Below are 21,298 nucleotides of genomic sequence, written 5' to 3'. Positions count from 1 at the left end.
CTCTCTCTCTCTCTCTCTCTCTCTCTCTCTCTCTCTCTCTCTCTCTCCTCTCTTCCATCTGGAAAACAGACTAGGAATGACACATCAGACTTCCAATACCCAGCCTCCTCCTCAGGCATAATTTAACAACCTAATCGAAGCCTAAGTAAGGGTGGAGCTTGTCCCAGAGGGTGACATGGAGAGACTTAAGCCTTTTCATGTGCTACTTGTCTCCTGGCAGAAGCATGCCAGCCCCTCATGTTGTTCTCACCTGCCCAACACCCATCAAGTCACATGCCCGAGCAGAGGCAAAGTTAACATCCATTTACTGGATCTATGGGCTTTTCTCTCTCAGCCTCCGGCATGGAAGGCGTAGAGTGCCCATCACAGGGAGTCCTCTCAGAGTGAACATATGCCTTACCTTATTATGTCTTAGGCAGGGCTGTGTGTGAGACACAGCCCTAGGGGCAGCAGGACAGTTGAGAACATACCACATAAAATCCTCACCCTCAAAGAATCTCTCAGCCAACATTGGAAAGGTAGAAGACAGAATCTGAGCGCCGAGTACATGTGCTAGTGCAAACTTCCCCAGTGGGGGCTACAGAGATGACTCAGGGAGTAAGAGTGCTTGCAGCACAAGCATAAAGATCTGAGTTCAAGTCCCCAACACCCACATAAGATCTAGGCATAGCAGTGCCCGTGTCTATAACCCCAGTGTTATATGGAGCTTAGCATACTCCAGAAAACTCTCCACAGACATGACCAGAGGTTTATCTCTTGGGTTATCTCCAATAAATTGTCAATTAAGATTGACTATCACATCAGGCCGAAGAGGTAGCCCAGCAGATGAAGGCACCTGCTTCCAAGCCCAAAGACCCAAGTTTAATTCCCAGGGCCTGCATGGTGGGGTGAGACTCAACTTCTGAAAGTTGTCCTCTGACCACCACACAGGGACTGTGACATGCACACCCACACAGAGAAGCACACTAGATAAATACACTTATTTTAAAGTTTAACCCTCACAGACACACTTTTGTAGATTTATTTTAAAGTCTATAGTTTGGGCTGGGCAGTGATGACACACACTACAGAGGCAGGCAGATCTCTGAGTTCGAGGCCAGCCTGGTCTACAAAGCAAGTTCCAGGACAGCCTGGGCTATACAGAAAAACCCTATCTCAAAAAAACAAACAAACCAAAACAACAACAAAAACCGCCCATAATTTTCCAGTTAATGCAGAGAGCCGTCACCACTATCTGTTTGGGACATCTCTATCACCATCTAAAGGAAGTCCTGTCTTTACCTATCTTACCCATATAAGCATGGTTTTTAACTTCCAGTTTCATTACATGATTGTGAGACTTCCCCAGCTTCTAATGAGGGTATGCTTTCCGAGCACAGTTTCATAAGATATTGGCCAGGATACTAGCATTGTGACACCAGGCAAGATAAACACTGCAATGCTAATATGACTATTCCGCTAGCAACTGCCTCTCCCACTGAGGCTGGTGCCCTGTGGTTCTGGGGGTCACATGTGACCAGAACACAGGCGCTTGAGGTGTTGACTGGCCCACCCCTGTGTCATTGCGGCGGACTCATGACTAAGACTCTGCTGGCTTTCCCTACCCGCTCTAGGTAAGGGCATCTCCAACATGGAGGAGACAGTGACCCTGGATAACGGAGGGTTTGCCGCCTTGGAGCTCAACAGCCGACATCTCAATGTCAAGAGCACCTTCTCAAAGAAGAATGGAACCAGGTAGGAGGCTGTACTGACCACTGAATGCCTGCCATGTGTCCGCTTCCACAGGTCCCGCTAAACTGATTCCACAGTGGAACAGTTCAGAGCACAGCTCACTGATGAGCCTGCTCCTGATACCAGGCAGTGCTAGATCTGGGGTTCAGACAGCAAAAGGATTAGAGATGCCAAAAGGAAGCAGGGCCTCATGCAAGAGGCCATAGACTGGGGACACCTAGCAACCTCTAGGCTTTGTCTCTCCTTGGGTCAGGGACTTTCCAGTTCATCACAGACTACACCAAGCTTGACATGCCTCCTAGATGGAAGGCTTTTTTATAATTGTCACTGCTCCCTGCTTTCCAAGTTGCCCCTCAGGGACACAGACAGCTCTTCCAGATGTGGTTGGAAGAGAAGACAGGTGTGACCCTCCCCCATCCTCCAAAAGCTCTTAGCTCTTCGCCTCCTGCCAGCTTTAGCAGGAAGTAAGTGTCCCAAATTGGAATTAGAAGGTGGCCTTGACCTGGCTTTTGACCCTAAATATTCTGAGACTCCACTACAACTATACAAAGCAGGTCTGAGGAGATGGCTCAGTCAGTAAAGGGCTTGCCATAAAGAATAAGCACCTGAATTCACTCTGGAACCCAGGAGGAGAGACCAGATGCATGTGTGTATTGCCAATCCCACTGACAGCTGAGAGGATTCCTGGAGTCTGCTGGCCAGCTAGCAGAGTTCCAGGCTAGTGGGACCCTATTTCAAAAGAAAAAATAATTACAAGGCAGACACTAGAGAGATGGTTCAATATGTAAAGTCCTTTCTGCAAACATGAGTTTGAATCCCCAGAAACCATTTAAAGCAACGTGAGTCTGTAACTCTAGCACCCCTGTGATGAGATGAGAGACAGAGACAGGAGAATCCCCAAAGGTTCATGGGCCAGCAGCCAACAGTGTCTGTATCAAACAAGACAGAGGGCAACGGCCAACACCAGAAGTTGTCCTCCACATATGTGCCCTGGCATGTTCAACTGCACTCACACACATGAACACACACATACACACAAATACACACATGTGTGCATACTGTCACACACACACATGCACCTTCACACAGACCATGGGGCTTTCCAGTGTTAAGGTGTTGCTTTCCACAAGGCCAGTTTCAGTACAAATCTGCTTTTCACTGCAGAGAGTGGGGCTCACACAGCGTCAGAGGCAAAGACCTCAGCCACAAGCTCACTGTGCCTCACAATGCTTTGTCCTCTGCCACTCAGAGACTGGAATTGTTTGGAGGGCACTGAGGCCCAGCGCTCATCTTTGGAGGAAGCAGGGCCCAACCACTCCTCCACTTGGTCCCCAGCCAGAGCACAGTGGGCTGCCACCCCCTCACTAGCTTCCTTGGGGCAGGAAATGGAAGCCAGTGGTACCCAGTTCTGCCTTTCTATTTCACTTGTCTACTGCAAGTTCAGTTTCTCCTGTTGAATCAGAGAAACGTGAAAAAGTACTCACACATGTCAAGACCAAGAGGGGCTTTCACAGGGAACTTTAACCTTTAACCTCTGCTGGCTTCCACCCCCACTGCAAACCCCTTCCTACTTCTGAGAAGATCCTTGTCTTGAGGCTCACTGCCCAAGGGTGGACAGTCCTCCAGTTAAGCTCCCGCACTGCCTAGGTAAACAGGAAATTACTTTTCAGTAAAGTTGGAAAATCTTGACCCACGAAGGAATATCCCTAAGGAGTTCTCTATCAAGAGAAACACAGATGCCTGATCTCAGCAAGATGAGAGCCTGTGGCTCCCATGGAGCTGCTGTAAAAGCTGGATAGGATGTGCAGGTGTTGGCTGAGAAAGCCTTTCCAGCAGGGTGCACTGGAGCTGTCCTGTCATTCAGGTAATCATGAGGTTGAGGCAGGAGGAGTGCAAGTTTAAGGTATGCCTGGACTATGAAGTTGAAATCCAGCCTGACAAATGAGTAAGACCATGTCTCAAAATAAAGAGAGGGTTGAAGATGTAGGTAAGCAGTTGAGCATGTGCCTAGAATCTCCCAGTGAGGAACTGAGCACTTGCCTAGAATCCTCCAGTGAGGGCCTGGGGTGTGACTCAGTGGTAGAGTCCCTGCCTAAAATCCCCCAGTGAGGGGCTGGGGTGTGGCTCAGTGGTAGAGCCCCTGCCCAGAATCCCCCAGTGAGGGGCTGGGGTGTGGCTCAGTGGTAGAGCCCCTGCCCAGAATCCCCCAGTGAGGGGCTGGGGTGTGGCTCAGTGGTACAGCCCCTGCCTAGAATCCCCCAGTGAGGGGCTGGGGTGTGGCTCAGTGGTAGAGCCCCTGCCTAGAACCCCTCAATGAGGGCTTAGGGAAAAAATCATCAGTGGCATTTGGCTAGACTCTACAGCGTGACTGGGTGCATGACTCAATAATGACATGGTACAGTAAGCCTATTATGTACAAGGCCCTGGATTCAATTCCCAGTACAGAACAGAAACACCTTTTCTGATTTTTTTCCAGTTAAGCTACCTGGACAGAGAAGGCTGAGAGCCTTTCATCCACCCTCTGTTCAAGCAGCCTCAGTGGCTCTGTGTAGGAACACACCCACATGGCTGCTAGGTTCCTGAGGTCCCTTGGCCCAGCTCAGAACAATAGCTTTGTGTGAGGATTTGGAAGGATGGATAGTGTAGACAGTAAGTCCCCAGGTATCTGACCCTCAGTCACTGAGGCAGTTTCTGCAGAGGGAAGGTCAGGTCTTCGGTCCGTATCCATGTCTCCAGAGCCAAGTGCCACCTTGTCACTCAGCTATCTGAGGGAGGTCAGGCTGACACTGGATGGTCTGAAGCAGCCAGAGGGTCTCATCTTAGCTGCTCCGCAGCTCACACAGCCCTGGGGAGGGAAGGCCTCACTTTCATCCATGACAGTTGGCCTCTCTGAGAGTCCTGAACTCTCTCACAGGGTTGAGAACTACCATTAGCCCACAGAGAGCCACAATAATGTGAAATTGGGTCAGAGAGGGAGACTGGCCCTTTGTTCTCAGCAGCCCTGGGTTCACGGGTGCGAGGGAACAAAGAGCCCGGTACTGCTTACAGTCAGCCTGCATGTTTCCAGGGCCCCAGGAACAAGGCCTGTAGGTTACACGAGTCACAATGGGTAACCCAGACCACTGCTCCAGCTGAACTCTCACATACCTTTATAATGAGCCATGATGGCAAAGGCCTGTCATCTAAATACTTAGGGCCTAAGGTAGAATTGTACGTGTGAGCCCAGCCTGGGCTACATGGCAAAATTCTGTCTCAGAGAAGAATGAAGGAGACTAGGCTAGCTCAGTGGGTGAAGCACCTGCCGTGCACACACAGCCCTGAGTACAGATCCCCAACACACACATGAGGGCATGAGGGCACAGATCTGTAGCCCCAGCACTGGGCGGTAGAGATGGGGATTGTTGGGGTGACACTTGCCAGCTAGGCTAGCCAAACTGGTAACATACAGTATCTCAAAACTAATGTGGAAAGCAATTAAGGTCGACACTGGCATCCACGTCAGGCCTCCATATGCATTCCCACATGTGTATACATGGGCCATGTGTGTGAACACATTCATAAAATATCACACAAATAAAAAAATGCTAAGAGAAGCACAGTTGGTTCAAAGCTCTCTGGCCAAGTGCCTGCTTTTATGTGGGAAGGCACCATTGTAGTGCCTTAAATTTAAAAAAACAAAACCCCACAGATTAATCAAAATGGTTAGATGACAAATGACGTTCCCAAAATAAACCATTTTTGCGGTGGAGAAAACAGATGCCCAGAGCCCTGAAAGATGGCTCCACAGGTAAAGGCACTTGCCACCAAGCCTAGTGACCTGAGCTCAGGTCCTGGGACACACATGGTGGAGGAGAAACCCAAGTGCTTTAAGTTGTTCTTGGGCCTCCACACATATGCATGACGCATGTACATGCAAGCACACAGACACACACATTAAAAAATAAATAAATATTTTTAAAAGAATCTCTTGAACCTTTCATGGGCCTTCCTTGGGGAAACTAAGACAGAGCCAACGCTAAAGGAGTCATGATGGCCAGGATGCCAGAGTCACTGGGAATGGCTTTCTCATGCTCAGGTCACTGAGCGTGACTTTCCTGACAGTGTAAATGTCATCTGCCTGCAGTCCATCATGCAGCCTTGCACGCTGTCTTCAGCCTGAAGGTCCTGCACATAGGGAAGGCATCTAAGAGTGGACCTGGCTGTCTGGCTGACCACAGTCACAGAGGCCCCTGAAGAGCCCAGGTCGGAAACAGATGCACGTGATCCCGACTCACTTAACAATGCATCAGTTGTGAGCACAGAGTCTCCCTCAGGTCAGGATGTCTCCATCTATAAAAATAAACCAGGGAGCTAGAGAAATGGCTCAGCACTTAAAGCACCTGCCATGAAAGCCTGAGGCCCCGAATTCAGATCTCCATAACCCATGCGCATGTCAGGCAGAATGGTGGCCTACCTGTAACTCCAGGTCTCTTAAGGCAACATCAAGGGATCGCTGGAACAAGCTACCAGCCAGACCAACCTTATCAGTGAGCTCTGGGTTCGACTGAGAGACCCTGCCTCATATATAGACACAGTGAGAGCAATTGAGGAAGCCTGATTCTCTATGCAGGAACACACGCAAGCACATGCATGCACACATGCAAACATGAAGCCCCAAGTGCACATACTAAACATGAAAGTAATGTTTAAAAACTAATAAAAAGACACAAGACAGGAAGCTGTAGAGTGCAGGGTGTGCTTGTCTCCCATTGCCATATGACAAATGACCACACTACAGCACACATCTCACAGGGTAGAAACTGCCCCAGCCCAGCTGGTCACCTCCTAGTGCCACCCATGGCTATACTCCTTATGCCACTGGACTTTGTTCCTAGGTAAGACTCCAACTGGCCAGAGTTCTTTTCCAAGCTCACGCCAGCTCTTGGCTGAGTGTGTCTGTGTGCCCCCTGTGACTTAGAACTGACCTTTTCCTGCCATAGACTAGGGGCTCCCAGAGGCCACCCACAGCATGTGTTTCTTCCTGCAAAGCCAGCAGGAGTTCCTTTTGGGTCTGTCTCGTTTGCCACCAGAGGTCTGTATGTAGCTGAGGACAGCTACGGATGAAGACCAACAGAAAATATAAACTCACTTAAAGCATTATGAGAATGATTTAGAGTAGCTGAGTCAGAGAGCTCTGGATCCAGTGAGAGACACTGCCTCCATAAACAAGGTGATGAGCACTGAGGGAGACATAGCATCAACCTCTAACCTCCAAATGCATGCATGTGCATCCACACACATGGAGAAATGCACACATACACGGTACAAATGAAAGAGTTGGCCATGCTTCACAGTCTATCTCCAGCTGGCCACGATGACCTTCTTCATACAATGTCATATGATTGTGACAGAAACAATGGCCCCACCCTTTCTCCGTAATGTAATATGATCACAGTCGTCCCTATAGCCCACTAGTTACAAACCAGACACGGGCAGCTCTGCCTACAGTTATGGCCTGGATATGACTGGGAGCAGTGTTTGAGCTAAGGATTCTGTCAATCAGTGAGAGCTAATACCTCAGAGCCTCCTTGCTCTGGGTCCCTGGCTTTGTGTCCTGTGCCCCAGCAGAGTGGGAGCCCAGGCTAGGGCACACCTCCCTAATACCCACTCATCCGCAGGAGACAATCCACAAATCTCCTCCTGACATGTGAGGCCTCTTCCCCACAGATTTGCCCTCATCCCCAGCCAGTACATACTATCCTTCCTCTGTCTCCCAGAGTTCCGTGCTCTCTGCACCTCCCACTGTCCCAGACCTCACATGCCCTTCTTGTTAAGAGTCCTACTTGATCAGGACAGCTTGTCCCTAGTGCCCCAACCTTGCACCATGCCTGAAGCCTACAGGCTGTAGAATCACAGATAGCCAATGCTTGGAGATCAGTCATAATACATACTGTGCCAGCACTGGAATGTGTTCCTCCTATTCCCGTGTGAGCCAGGCCAGACAGCAGCCTAGGAGTCCCACCCCAAGGGGAGTATTCTTTGTCCAGAATAACTTGTGGCATCTTCCCATTTTAGATCCCCACCCCGACCAAGCCCCGGAGGTCTGCACTACTCTGACGAGGACATCTGCAACAAGTACAATGGCGCCGTGCTGACGGAGAGTGTGAACCTCAAGGAGAAGTCGGTGGATGGGTCGGAATCCGAGGTCAGTACCATGCCTGCTTCCAATCCCTGCTCCATGAGCCTTCTGATTCCACATCTCATCTCATTTCGGTCTCGCAGTCACCGTGGGATGGGCAGAGCCGATGGCGGAGTGTCCACTGTAGAGGAGGGAAGCCATAGATCTGAGTGGTTGCATAGCTTTTCCTGAGAGATGGAAAACAACATCTATGCACACAGACAGGGAAGTACCAACCAACAGACCCAAGAAAGATTCCGTCCAAGTCAAGTGATGGACTGTATTCCTTCTCTTGTTGGTGTGACAAAAGATCTGAGAGAGACTTAAGTCAAGCAGAGCTTATTTGACTCACAGTTCGGAGGAACAGCCCGTCATGGTGGGAAGGCACAGAGAAGGAGCAGGAGGCAACTGGCCACACTGAGTCCATAGTCAGGAAGCAGAGGGACTGTTCTCTCCTTATTGTTCAGTCCAAGACCTCAGCCTAGGGAATGGCACCGCCTACATTCCCAGCCTGATCTAGAAACTTCTTCACAGATACTTTTGCCTCCTGTGTGATTCTAGGCCCTGTCAAGTTGGCACTTGATCTAAACCACTGTATGAACCAGTGACCTTATTGGGGTTCCTTACATGAGTCCAGATGACTCTCAGACAGCTTCACCCCCCACCAAGGAGCCCCACTCCCAGTCAACTGCCTATCTTCTAAAGAGTCTCAGGACATGGAGGGCCCTGATGAGGATCCCTAGAAGATCTCGTATCTGTTGTGAGCTCTCCAGCTTCCTCCATGAGAGACTGCTAATGAACTCAGTCTTAAGATGTCATGGTGACAGTCATGTCCAACCTGAAGGACACAGCCTCACTACACAAGCGCATAGTGATGGCCTCCATGGGCCAATCAATCTCTCCCACACATACAGACAGAGCAAATGCTACCAGCCTGTTCACTGGATATCAGGTCCTACTTCTTAAATCTCAGGGCTGGGGTAAGAGATGAGCAAGACCACAGTGTTCCCTGAGCAGAGGACACCCTGCAAGACAGAGCACAGGTGTGGGCCCAGCACCCATCCCCAGGTTCTCACACACTCCGCGTCTTGGAGAGTGTTCTATTGCTATAAGGAGATACCACCACAACAGCAACTCTTATGAAGGAAAGTATGTAAGTGGGGCTTGCTCACAGTTTCAGAGGTTTAGTTATCAGAATGGGGGAAGCCTGGCAGCATGCAGGCAGACTCGGAGGTGGAGACGTAGCTGAGAGTTCTATACCCAGATGCTCAGACAGAAGGAAGAAAGAGAGCTACTGGGCCTGTCTTAGGCATTGAAAACCTCAAAGCCCACCCCTAGTGACAGACTTCCTGTCAAAATGGCACACCCACTTCTACAAAGCCACACCTCCTAATCCCTCCCAAGTAATGCCACTCCATTTGAGTAAGCATTCAAAACTATGAGCCTATAGGGGCATTCTTATTCAAACCACCACGCTCTACTTCTCCCAGTCCATCGAAAGGCATGGTCCACCAAGGGGCGCCAACAGCCCAGAGTGGACACTGGATGGTCCACCAGGGGTCGCCAGCAGCCCAGAGTGGCACTGGATGGTCCACCAAGGGGCGCCAGCAGCCCAGAGTGGACACTGGAAGTGCCGCTTTCTTTAGAGATGAACCTGTTATTCTCTGGTGTATTCTAGATCTTGGTTAGAATGGCAGAGGGCCTGAGCTTACGGGACTGATAGAAAGTAGAACTCTACACCACCCCTGAGACTGCAGAGATGGCTTAGTGGATAAAGTGGGGACCTAAGTTCAATCGCCAGCACGTATGCAAAACACAAGATGTGGCAGTATGTGCTGTAATCCCCGCACTGGGGAGGCAGAGACGCAGATCTCTGGGGCTTGCTGGCTAGGCAGTCCAGCTGACTGGTGAGCTGCAGGCCAGTAAGGGAACCTGCCTGAGAGAAGCACGTCGCCTAACATATACGTGCACATGTGTACCTGCTCACTCTTGTTCCAGCACACACACACACACACACACTAAAAATCATAAAATTAAAAAGTAGACACCCCATGTCCACCCCATAGTAGCACTTCCTACTCCTCCCTCCCCATCTCCCCACCCCACCCCTAGTCACCTCATCTTCGGGAGGAGCTTCCTGCTGTAGCCTCCTAGCGTGTAAGAGGGGATTCACACACAGCCTTATGGACCAGTTAATGGATTAAGGAAAACTCAGGCTAGACATGTGTCACTTACCCCAATTCACTGAGCAATCCAACCAGTGACCAGGGATATGGGGTCCCACAGGGTCATCAGCCCCCACTGTACTCCTGGGCCCTAAGGCCTGCCTATCTCAGGCTGTTTGCTCCCCACTGGGTAGACACTTTACCCAGCAGAGTGTGTCCCATACATGCAAAAGGGAGCTTCAACAGGGAAAGCCAGCAGGTAGGGAACTCCAGGAGGTGTTAGCACCCCCTGCCTCTGTGACACTGGCCAGCATGAAGCGGCCAATCAACGGTTCCTCCGGGTGTCCCCAAGGGTCCTATTTGTAAGCCTCAAGAGGAGCGAGAACCACAGGCCATTTGCTATACACATATGCCTGACTCCCTCTCAGCATGCACCTCTAAATCAATATTTAATCTAAAGTACACCCTCACCTTCATTCTTGACCTGATTTTGGGCCTTATTGAACCCCAGGGCTCAATGAAACAGCTCCTTTTCAATTGCAGCTTATATACGAACTCCAGTGAGCAGGCAGTGGGTGGGCGCTGGCGAGGTCCAGCTGAGCCTCACCTTACACGATCTGTTTACAAAGGATGCTGGGTCTGTAACATAGCCTCAGGCTCGAGCGGAACCTGTGAGTAGCAAACAGCAAGCAGCAGTGCTCACGTCTGGAGAGGTGCAAGATGTGTTTGTCTCTGCTGCAGGGCTGTCATGGAAAGCCTGCGGGAACAGGCCTGCCTCTTCTGGGCTGAGGTCAGACAGTGTCACCTCATGGTAGTTGCTCTTCAAAGAACAGCATTGCAGCAGGCTTCCCATCTCCACAGATAGAGCCAGGTCTTGTGGACAGAGCCCGACATCGGTCCTTAGCTGCTGGCCCACTGTTCCAGCAGTGTTTGTCATTGTGGTGACTCTGTGTGGTGACAGCTGTCTATGTGGAGAGTTCCCTACAATTGGCACACATCACTTCCTGGTTCTGAACTCTTACTGTGGGCCAGGCCTCACGTCAGTCATTCTCCATGCACTTGGTGTCCACCCTGTGCGTGGGTCATTCTTCTGAGGTTCTCCAGCAGGCAGAAAGTGGCACTAGGTACCTCAGGTCTCCAGAGCCCATCTTCGCCCCATCTCTCTCACCCCCAGCTCCTCTAGCCCAGTGCTACATAGTGGCTGTCCTGTCCTACATCAACCTAACTTGAATTCAAGAATTCTCAAATTTATATCTGCTCATAAAATGATTCTCCAAATGGGCCAATGAAGGCTGGGATGCAGCCCAATGGGTAGAGTGTTTGCCTGGCAACCATGAAGTCCTGGGTTCCATTCCTAGGGCTGCAAGAACAAGGTATGGTGATGCACACCTATAACCCCAGCACTTGGGAGGTGGAGGCAGGAGGATCAAAATTTTAAGGTCATAGCTGCATGGCTACATAGCAAACTTGTGGCCAGCCTGGATTCATGAGACTTCATCTCAAAATTAATTAATGAATTGGTTCATTAATTAAAATTTTAAAAATAGGTTAATAGGATATGCCTGGGTCTATTTCTCTCAAATGAATGAAATGGTTTGGGATTCAAATTCAACTGATATTTAAAAGAAATTTAAAAGATAACAAGATTTGCCTAAGGACTAAACTAGGAAATATACATACATACATATTTATGTATATGCACATACAAATATAAATACACGCATATGCACATATTCATACATCAATACACATGTATATACACATGCATGCATAAATACATACATGTGTATGTACACATGCATAAATACATACATTCACACATACATTTACATACACACACACAGAGAGGCAGAGAAGGACGGGTGAGCATGGAGAAGCCAGTGAGGAAAGCGGGGCACAGAGAGGAGGAATGCTGTAGAGGAGCGCCATTCCACTAAAAGGAATTCTGCAAGGTGTTTGCCTTTCTTGGTCCTGTGACTTCCTGGGGAGAGATGAACAAATGTCTGTTGACCCCAGATAGGACACTGATGAGAGACCAAAGAAATGACCACACCCAAGTCTAGTTTAGTGAACCAATGAATTTACTGGAGTTCCTTACAGACAGCTGTATCTGCCAAAGCCTAGCCCAACACGGGTGACAGCTCAGGAAAGCTGCACCCCCAGAGCTCCCGTGTGCTTTGCAGCCAACCTGGGAGGTGGAAGGGTCTCCTCTCTCTTCCCAGCAATTGTTTCTGCTAATATGATATTGGAGAGGGGACTCAGGTATCTTGTAAGTTTCAGGAGTTTCCTGCTTCTTTTGAGTTTCCTGTACCTCTTGAGTCTTAATGAGCCTCCCTCCAGGAGCACAGGTTTCGTTTGGGAGGTAAAAGCTACACAGCATCCACATGGGATGCTCGGGGCTAGGAGGTTTTGGAAGCTTTCTCAAAGTACTCACTGAAGAGCTGGCCAGAGCACCTGGCCAAGTTTCCGCTCTCCTACCACACCTGCCTCTGGGAACCACTGAGGCACGTCTGCACAGCTGAGAAGGCCAAGGACCTAGGAACTTGACTGTCTGCCCCATCACAAACCCTATGCTATGTGAAAAGCACGCTCTTGTCACTCCCCAGGTGAACCCATGGTTCACAAGTCCTTTGGAGTAACATTTACTTCCAGGAGCCAATAAACTAATATAAACACACAGTCTCCAAAGACCTGAGTCCCCAGCCCTGGAGCCTCCTAATACCCTGAATACCCTGAATAACCTGGGTTATGGAGCTACCTGAAGACCCCATGACTGCCAGCTAAGGACCTCTGGGGCTTCCTGGCTCCTGGATGAGTCCTGGCCAGTCTGTTTACTGAGGTTCTTTGTCTTGCTGTGTCTTCTGAGTGAGTGAACTGAGGGAAATTGCAAGGACCTTAGCCAAGGGACCCACTGGATCATCCTGGAAGGGCCAGTGCAGATGGCTGAGTTCACTTGAATCAACCTCTTATTTCTCTCTGGAGTGACAAAAAGAGCCATGGTGTGTTTTGTGACATGTGTGTCAGGACACTGACAGGCCCCTGTGTCCCCGTGGGCACAGCCTTTTCTCCATTTCTGGAAATGGATTTTATGCCCTAGGCAGGAACGGTACTTCCCTCTGGTTTCCCAGTGAGACTCTAGGTTCTAGGAAAGATGATACTCCCAGAAGGGATGCCTTAGGATTTCTGCCTCCACCTCTCTTGGGGTTCTAGAAAAGACAGGGACACTGTCCTTCCTGTGTGCATCTGGTGTCAGCCACTGACATGACCCTACAGCAAAGCACTAGATAACACGGTATCCTTAATGCTTGGTTTTCCATTTGAATCTTCAAACTGACTTCCAAGAAGGAGAAACATTTTAGGTCTATATTCTAGGCTTGGGAATGTTGGCCCATGGCTTGCCCAGCACACAGGAAGCCACGGGTTCCATCCCCAGCACATGTGCAATATTAGCACTCAGGAGGTAGAGGCATGGGACATTCAAGAGCACCCTCAGCTGCATAGGGAGTTTGAAGCCATCCTGGGCTAATGAAACCATATATAGAAAAAAATCTCAGACATACTTGTAAGTACTACAGCATTCAGATGGATGCTATCGCCTAGCGACCCTGAGTGTTCCTGCCACTCGCCCGCCTCTCTGAATGCCTCGTCTGTACTTCTGTAACTTGGCTGTGTTTCTGCCAACCTCTACTTATGGGTCCAGAGCTGTGTTAAGAAAATAACCATCACAGCTAAATAGTGTTGACCTCTTGTGGAGGTCAGAAACATCCAGCCTGGAGACAAAGCTACTTCCAGAAGAGTGGGCTGAGTGGAGACCTCAGAGGATGCCATTCCCAGTGGGATGCCAAATTAACCAGGGAAACCAATTTTGCTAACAGCCACCTGCAAGCCTTTGGAAACAGTGCTCAGGGCAGACAGTGAGTGGAGATTCAGGAAAGAGCCACTGGGGCTGGGGAGCTACTCAGTAAAGCACCTGCTGAACAAACATGGGGATCTGAGTTCAATCCCCAGAACCTGAATAAAAGGCAGTGTGGTGGTGAGAACTTGTGATCTTGTCATTGGGGAGGCAGAGACAAGTGGATTCCAGGAGCTCACTGGCTAGATGGTCTTACCAAATAGGTGAGCTCCAGGCTGGGATTAGCAGTTGAAGGGTTTGCTGAGCAAGCATGGGGACCAGAGTTCAGATCCCCAGAACTCACAAAATCCATGCACAGTGCTGTAGAATCCCAGTGTTCAGGTGTGGCCAGGGGCAAGACGATCCTGGGTGCACCCTGCCTGTTGGTAAAATCAAATCACCAAACTCACGTTTCAGTGAGAGACCTTGTCTCAAAAACTATAGGACACACACACACACACACAAACTGCACACGAATGCTGCCCCTCAGAAATGTTTTTAAAACTCAAAACCAGTTTCCAAAATTCTTCCATGTCTAGCTAATTAGAATGACTCCCCGTACCTAACTGGTTCCCTGGTAGTGCGGAACACTCTTTTATCTTGCTGGTACCTTGCTGACCCTCTCTGCAGCTTGTCGGGAACTCAGTCAGTCTGGGGCAGCGCTCAGCCACCTTCCTTTCTCTCTATGGTTTCCTGGGAAACCAGCAAATCAAGACTTCACATCACAGGCAACTTGGAAGAAAAGGAGAGGGGAGAGGAAGGAGGGAAGGAAGGAGAGAGGGAAGAAGGGAGGGAGGGAGGGAGGGAGGGAGGGAGGAAAACAGACCAACCCAGTGGTAATGCATTTTTGCCAATAATTCTCACTCACTTAAATACATCTGCATTAAAAATAATGTCACATAAAGAACAAATAGAGCTGGCAGTGGAGGAAGGACGATACCTGGATGTCACTTTCATCAGGGAATCCACAGCAAGGCCTAAGTGGAAGTCTATGTCACCAGTCACCTGTCTGATGTCCTATGTCTTCCCTCTAAATGATGGGCAAGAAACAAAGTGGAGAGTCTTAGCCTTTCTTCAAAGTTGCTTTCTGCACAAGGGTAGAGTTCCCTCGGATGAGTTTGCCCATCAAACTGTACTGGCAGTCAGTCTCTCAGGCCACATGCACTGCGCAGACTCCCAGGGCAAACCTCTGATTAGTCAGTGCAAGGCACATACTGTTCTCAGATGGGCTCAACATAAGTCACCTGCCAACCTGTGGACCAATGACTGTGTGGCGTGGCTTCCTTTCAAGTCATCCAGGCATAAATGCAGGAACGGAGACATGGCTCTATACAGGGCAATGGCTCACAGTTCAAAAGCGCGGTCTCCTTGTCAGGGTAGTCTTTGGCAGCGGGAACATGAAATCGCTGGTCACATTGCAGCTATGTCGGGAAGCAGAGAGATGCACTATGGTACTTAGCTTGCATCTGCTTTTTATTCTGGCTATGACCCCATGGACCACCCACATTTCGGTTGGGTTTTCTGTCTCAGTTAATCTAATCTACACAATCCCTCATAAGACATGTCCAGAGACTTGTTTATGTGGTGATTCTAACCCCCACAAAACTGACCACGAAGATCTCCATCTCTTACCTGGCCCCCTTGTGACCACCAACCTTAGTGACAGAGCCTTCTCTCTCTATGTGTGGTCCTACAGCTTTGGCTCATGACGTACTCAGAGGTGGACATAAGAAGCCACTCTTCCCCTCACTCTGGCAAAATGCCTGACAGAAACAGCTTACTGATGGAGGTTTATTGTGGCTCATTGAGGTCATATCCGTTGTGGTGGGACAGACATGACAGCATCCACCAATGGGACTCTTTCCATCTCCATGGACCAGGAACAGAGAACTTTGATGAGACGTTCAAACCCTCAAGTTCTTCCTCTGTGACCCTCCATCTATCAGCTGGGCTCCACATCCAGAAGGTTCTCCAGCCTCCCAAAACAGCACCAACAGCAGGACCAAGTGTTCAAACACATGAACCTGTTGGGGACATTTCATATTTGATCCCTAACTAGAGTCTTTAAGGTGTTTTGTAAGTGAAATGGCATTTCCTTCATCTCACACACATCTACAGGCAGGATTTATAGACCACGGTTCCACTACTGTAGGTGACTCCTCCATCGCTTGGGTTCTTTTGAGCCAAGACCCACCCCATATAAGTTCAGTCTCCCAGTCTTCAATGGAAGTGGCAGAAGATGTCTGGGAGTCATCAGGCACTCTGTTCCCACTACCATTGGCTGAGATTCCCCTATGGGCAGAGCTTGAGAAGCACGTTTGAATTTGTGGATCTCAGTTCTCCCAGTGAGAAAATAAGGAGGCCGACTCAGAGCCAAGTGTTCCATGCCACCTCAGAGGAGAATAAAGTTAACCCCAGTTTATGGAACTGAGGACAAAAACTACCTTCACCCAATGTTAGGGACCCAGTGAAGTTCTCAGGAGAAAAGAGATCGCTTCTGTGGATCTCAGTGTCCTTCTCCTCAAGCCTCAGGACATTTAGAATCCAAGCCAGTGTCTGATGACAGCACAGGCTCAACTCAGAGCAGACAGCCACAAAGTCCTGCTTTTGCCTCCTCCTGTTCCTTGTCTTCCAGTGTCGGTTTCCATAGACCGTTGCCTCTAACCCTCAAGACCTCTAGAAAACAGCTGGAGGGTAGACCTTAGAGAAAGCCACAAATCCTGGTCCCTGTGGCATACGGGCATAATATACAGTACAATATCTGCTGGGAATCCCCCAGTGAGAGGATGTGGGCATGGCTCAGTGGTACAGCCCCTGCCTAGAATCCCCCAGTGAGGGGCTGGGGTGTGGCTCAGTGGTACAGCCCCTACCTAGAATCCCCCAGTAAGGGGCTGGGGTGTGATTCAGTGGTAGAGCCCCTGCCTAGAATCCCCCAGTGAGGGGCTGGGGCGTGGATCAGTGGTAGAGCCCCTGCCTAGAATCCCCCAGTAAGGGGCTGGGGTGTCGCTCAGTGGTAGAGCCCCTGCCTAGAATCCCCCAGTGAGGGGCTGGGGCGTGACTCAGTGGTAGAGTCCCTGACTAGAATCCCCCAGTGAGGGGCTGAGGGGCTGGGGTGTGGCTCAGTGGTAGAGGCCCTGCCTAGAATCCCCCAGTGAGGGGCTGTTGTGTGGCTCAGTGGTAGAGCCACTGCCTAGAATGTCACCGTGAAAAATGTCTTGGGGTTCTGGCTCCAGTGTGGGGTCCCACCAGCGCAGCCCCTGTTGAACTTCATGATTTATTGTTATGTGAGAATAACAGTGCCCACCCCTCAGGATTACTGAGCAAATGCAGAGGCTTATGTGAGTCAGTTGGTCTAGTTATGTAACCGTCTTCCCAGGTGAGATTTTAGCTCTACTCTTACATTAACTTTGAGGAACTAAAACCCAGAGGAGTCACAGTCATGCCTAGTACCCCCCCACTCAGAGAGTTTTGTGTCCCCAGAATCTCCAACTCTCACTTGCAGTTACTTTGGGGTAAGAATTAAGAATCTCATTTTCGATTTGTACCCAAAAATTCCTAAGGTCTCCTCTATGTACTACCCAGGGGCTGCATAGGCTCTTACAGTTCCAGAAGCATCTCTGGAGCTCAGAATACAGCTCCCTTAGAGAGAGCAAGGCACTGGTGTGGGTCATTCACTCTCAGACTGGTGAGACTCTCAGGCAAGGCATAGCAGTGGCCAGGACCCTGAGATGTTGTGTTGCTGTGAGAAGCCTTGTCTCAAAGCCAGGGCCGCCATGCCTGCTTCCTGACAAAACTGTAGTTGCCTCTGTGGAGGCAGAGCTGTGAGATACAGCTAATGTATCAGTGACTTTCGATACCTTGTGTCAGAGGCAATGAGGAGCCTGCTTGGGCTCCTGGAGTCTAGAAAACTTCTTGGCAGCTGGTCCAGCCTGCCAGACACAGGTCTCACCAGGTAGCTTCCCAGGGTCCCCGCTTGGATCTGTGGAGGCTAAAAATGTGTCCAGAAGGATAGGGTGTCCCACTGGGAGTGCCCTGAAGCCTCAGTAAAGCCCAGTCCAGCCTCCCTTCATCGTCTTTCCCATGACAACACAAAGAGGAGAAAACAATTTTACTTAATTTAAGAAAAAACACGTAGACTAAGCCAGACATTGTTTTGGCTCACACCTTTTATCCCAGAACCTGAAAGGCTGAGGCAAGAGGATGGAAATCTCAAGAGAGAGGCCAGCCTACGTTTCATGGTGAAATCTTTCTCAAAAAGCAGAAGGGAGGGAGGGAGGGAAGAGGAGGAAAGGGGAGGAGGGAGGGCTAACTGATAGATGCTAACCCATCCTGCTGGCATATTGTACAAAATGAACGGAGACCCTCAAATCCTTAGCGTCTCCTGGAGCCCAGTGGAGCTCTCAGACCTGCAGTGGAGGACGCTTGGGGTCTCAGCACGACAGCAGAGAAAGCGCAGGCACTGGTTCATCCCTGCACCGTCCACTGCTGCAGACTCTAGGCCTCTGTGAACACAGTGTGGATCTATGGCAAGAGGCCACTGAGGGCGGCTCCCCCCAGCAGCTCATACCTTGGTCTTGCAGATCAAAGGCCAGGAGCGTGCCAGTCCTTCATAGGTGTGTGTTCTGAGGTAGAATAGGAAAAGGACGACCATGGGGAGAGGACAGAAAGGGGAAAGCATGCCTCCCTACTCTGCAGTCTGCCCGAAGCCTCCCACCCTGAGAATGGAGAATTCCAGCCTGATTGACATTTACTGTGGAACATGTGAACACAGAGACAATAGCCCTTACATATAAAGATGTGTTAGATTAAACAGCGATGAACCAGGCCTAAAGTCTGAATGAATATGATCTCAGGTGGGGCCTCATTTCTTTCCCAGACATTTCTGGGAATCTCAAAAAAGATGCTCCACCATCCTGCACCCCCTGTCAGTTGAAGTCCTATCAGGTGCCACTGGGGACCCACCTGTGACTTCACTATCTTCTTTAGCAACCCTTTGAAGATAACAGCATCCAGCCCAGGCAGAATGGTATGCAGGGGTAATATAAAGATGCAGAAACCGATTCTTCTGGAGAAGCCCATACCTGGACCATGCTCTCAGGGTGTCTCCTCCACCCCCACCCCCCACATCTTGCTCTTAATCCTGGTGTGTCTGATGAATATGCAAATATCTTTTTAGGGGCTGGAGAAATGGCTCAGGTTAAAAGCATGTAAACTGTTTTTACTGAGGACCAAATTTTGGTTCCTGCACCAAGCAGGTCACAACCACCTCTAACTCTACTTCCAGGGGTCTGCTTCCCTCTTCTGGACTCCACAGGAACTGCATCTACTCACGCACAAACACAGAGATACATACATATGTGCATAATTAAAAATGAATCTTTTCTTTTGTATGTGTATGGCTGTATCCCATATATGTCTGTATCCATGGACATGAAGCACCCAAAGGGTCAGACATGGGTGTCAGATCCCCTGGGAATTGAGTCACAGATGATCATCAGCTGCTTTGTGGGTGCCAGGAATGAAACGCTAGTCTTCTGGAAGAGTAGCTGTCTATAGTCTGCTGTGAAGGCAGGAAACCCCAAGTCCAAACTTCAAGTACCCACATAAAAGCTGAATGTGCCAGTGGGACCATCGGGGGGCAGAGCCGGGAGTTCCTAGTGACTTGCAAGCCAGCCAGTCAAGGAGAAATGACAAGTTTTAGATCCACCCTGTCTCAAAATAATAAGGTGACTAGAAAACCAGAAGACATTCAACATCTTTCTTTGCCTTCCACACGTGAGCAGATGGATATGTAAGCCCACACACATGCACACACACCACACAAAAATAAATAAATAAAATTAAAACAAACTCCAACTCTGCTTCTCACCAGCGCATCTGGAAATTCTTTTCTAAATTGAAGCCGAGGGTTCCTTTCCCCGGGATGACCGGAGCTCAGTCCGTGCATTTGTTACTTTTCTATCGCTGTAACAAAATGACCAAGGCAACATATAGACAGAAGGGTTTACTAACAATTATGGTTCCAGAGGGATAGAGTCCATCACCGTGCTGGCGAGAGACATGACAGCAGGCAGGCATGGCAGCTGCCACAGGAAGCTGAGAGCCACACCTAGAACCACAGGCACAAAGCATGGAGAGAGACAGACACAGAGCCAGACAGGGGCTGGAACTCTCAAAGCCTCCAACAATGCCATCTCCTAAACCTCATCTCCGAACAGCGCCACCAACTGGATACCAGTTGCTCAAACACATGAACCTGTCGGGACATTTGCATTCCAACTACCATAAGTGACACAGCACCTGGCTGCGACTCCTCACCGCCACCCTTAACATTAGCACTTATGGACTGTGTGAGGACTCGGTAGCCCTCTCCCCGGGCGGGGTATAACATAGGCCTGTCCTGAGCTTATGGGAGGGAGAATATCAACAACAACAGGTAACTCTCAGGCCACCCCCACCCTGGGTGACTAATGAATGTATCCCTTTCTCCCTCCCTTTCTCCCTCTCTCACTGTGGCTCACACTGTCCCTCTGTCTCGTCCTCAGGCCTCTGACTCAGACTATGAGGAAGCCCTGCCCAAGCACTCTTTCGTCAACCACTACATGAGTGATCCCACATACTACAACTCTTGGAAGCGGCGTCCCCCTGCCGCAGCACCGCACAGGTATGAGGCGGTGGCAGGGGCCGAAGCCAGCCCGCACCTGCACACAGTCATCACCACACAGAGCGCGGGCGGAGTCTACACACCAGCTGGCCCCGGAGCCCGGGCCCCTCTCACTGGCTTCTCCTCCTTCGTGTGACATCACGCCTCCATCAGGGTAGACGGGTGCAGAACTTCTGGAGTCTATTTTTGTTAAGACAATCAACTCCGATAACTGAGCTGAATTTTTTTGTTTAAAAAATAATAATAATTCTGATAAGCGATCTTACCTACTGGTGAAAACTAGGATTCACTTAGGAAGGTTTTTTTTTTAAATGGCTTTTTGTAACATCGCTGCAGGAAGCAGGTTTCTTTGTTTTCTTTTCTTTTTAAGAGAAGGTATCTCCCTGGTGCAATAGCTCGGCACCGCAGGCGGGGGCGCTCTCGACACACCCCAGGCTCCTCTGGCCTCCAAACCATCCAGGATGGCGAGGGAGGGTGGGCAGGATGGTGGAGGGGGACAGGTAAATCGCATCCGCGGCCCAATTCTCTCTCTACCTCCTTTTGGAGAACCAGCCAGCCTGGACCACTTTCTCCATCTTAGGACAACTTAAGGCTACCTGCTCTCGTCTGTGCTTCAGAGAATTGCTCTTCCCTTCCCTGGGTTCTGTCCGGTTATCAGCAGGGTCCGGGCGAGGCCACTGCGCTAGTGG

General features: G+C 49.9%; 1 protein-coding gene across 1 annotated transcript in view; it reads left to right on the top strand.

Annotated features, from left to right (window-relative positions):
* The window catches only part of Sdk1 (sidekick cell adhesion molecule 1), a 620,720-nt gene extending 599,625 nt beyond the window's left edge, over nucleotides 1-21,095 (top strand). The window contains exons 42-44 of the mRNA XM_028756035.1: nucleotides 1,614-1,734; nucleotides 7,786-7,915; nucleotides 20,491-21,095. Coding sequence (XP_028611868.1) covers nucleotides 1,614-1,734; nucleotides 7,786-7,915; nucleotides 20,491-20,745 — 506 coding nt within the window. The 3' untranslated portion in view covers nucleotides 20,746-21,095. The remainder of the gene's footprint in view (nucleotides 1-1,613; nucleotides 1,735-7,785; nucleotides 7,916-20,490) is intronic.
* The last annotated feature ends 203 nt before the right edge of the window (nucleotides 21,096-21,298 follow it).

Source organism: Grammomys surdaster, unplaced genomic scaffold (genome assembly GCF_004785775.1).
Source record: "Grammomys surdaster isolate TR1022 unplaced genomic scaffold, NIH_TR_1.0 126109, whole genome shotgun sequence".
NCBI classification, from domain to species: Eukaryota; Metazoa; Chordata; class Mammalia; order Rodentia; family Muridae; genus Grammomys; species Grammomys surdaster.
This window is presented reverse-complemented; position numbering and strand designations above follow the sequence as displayed.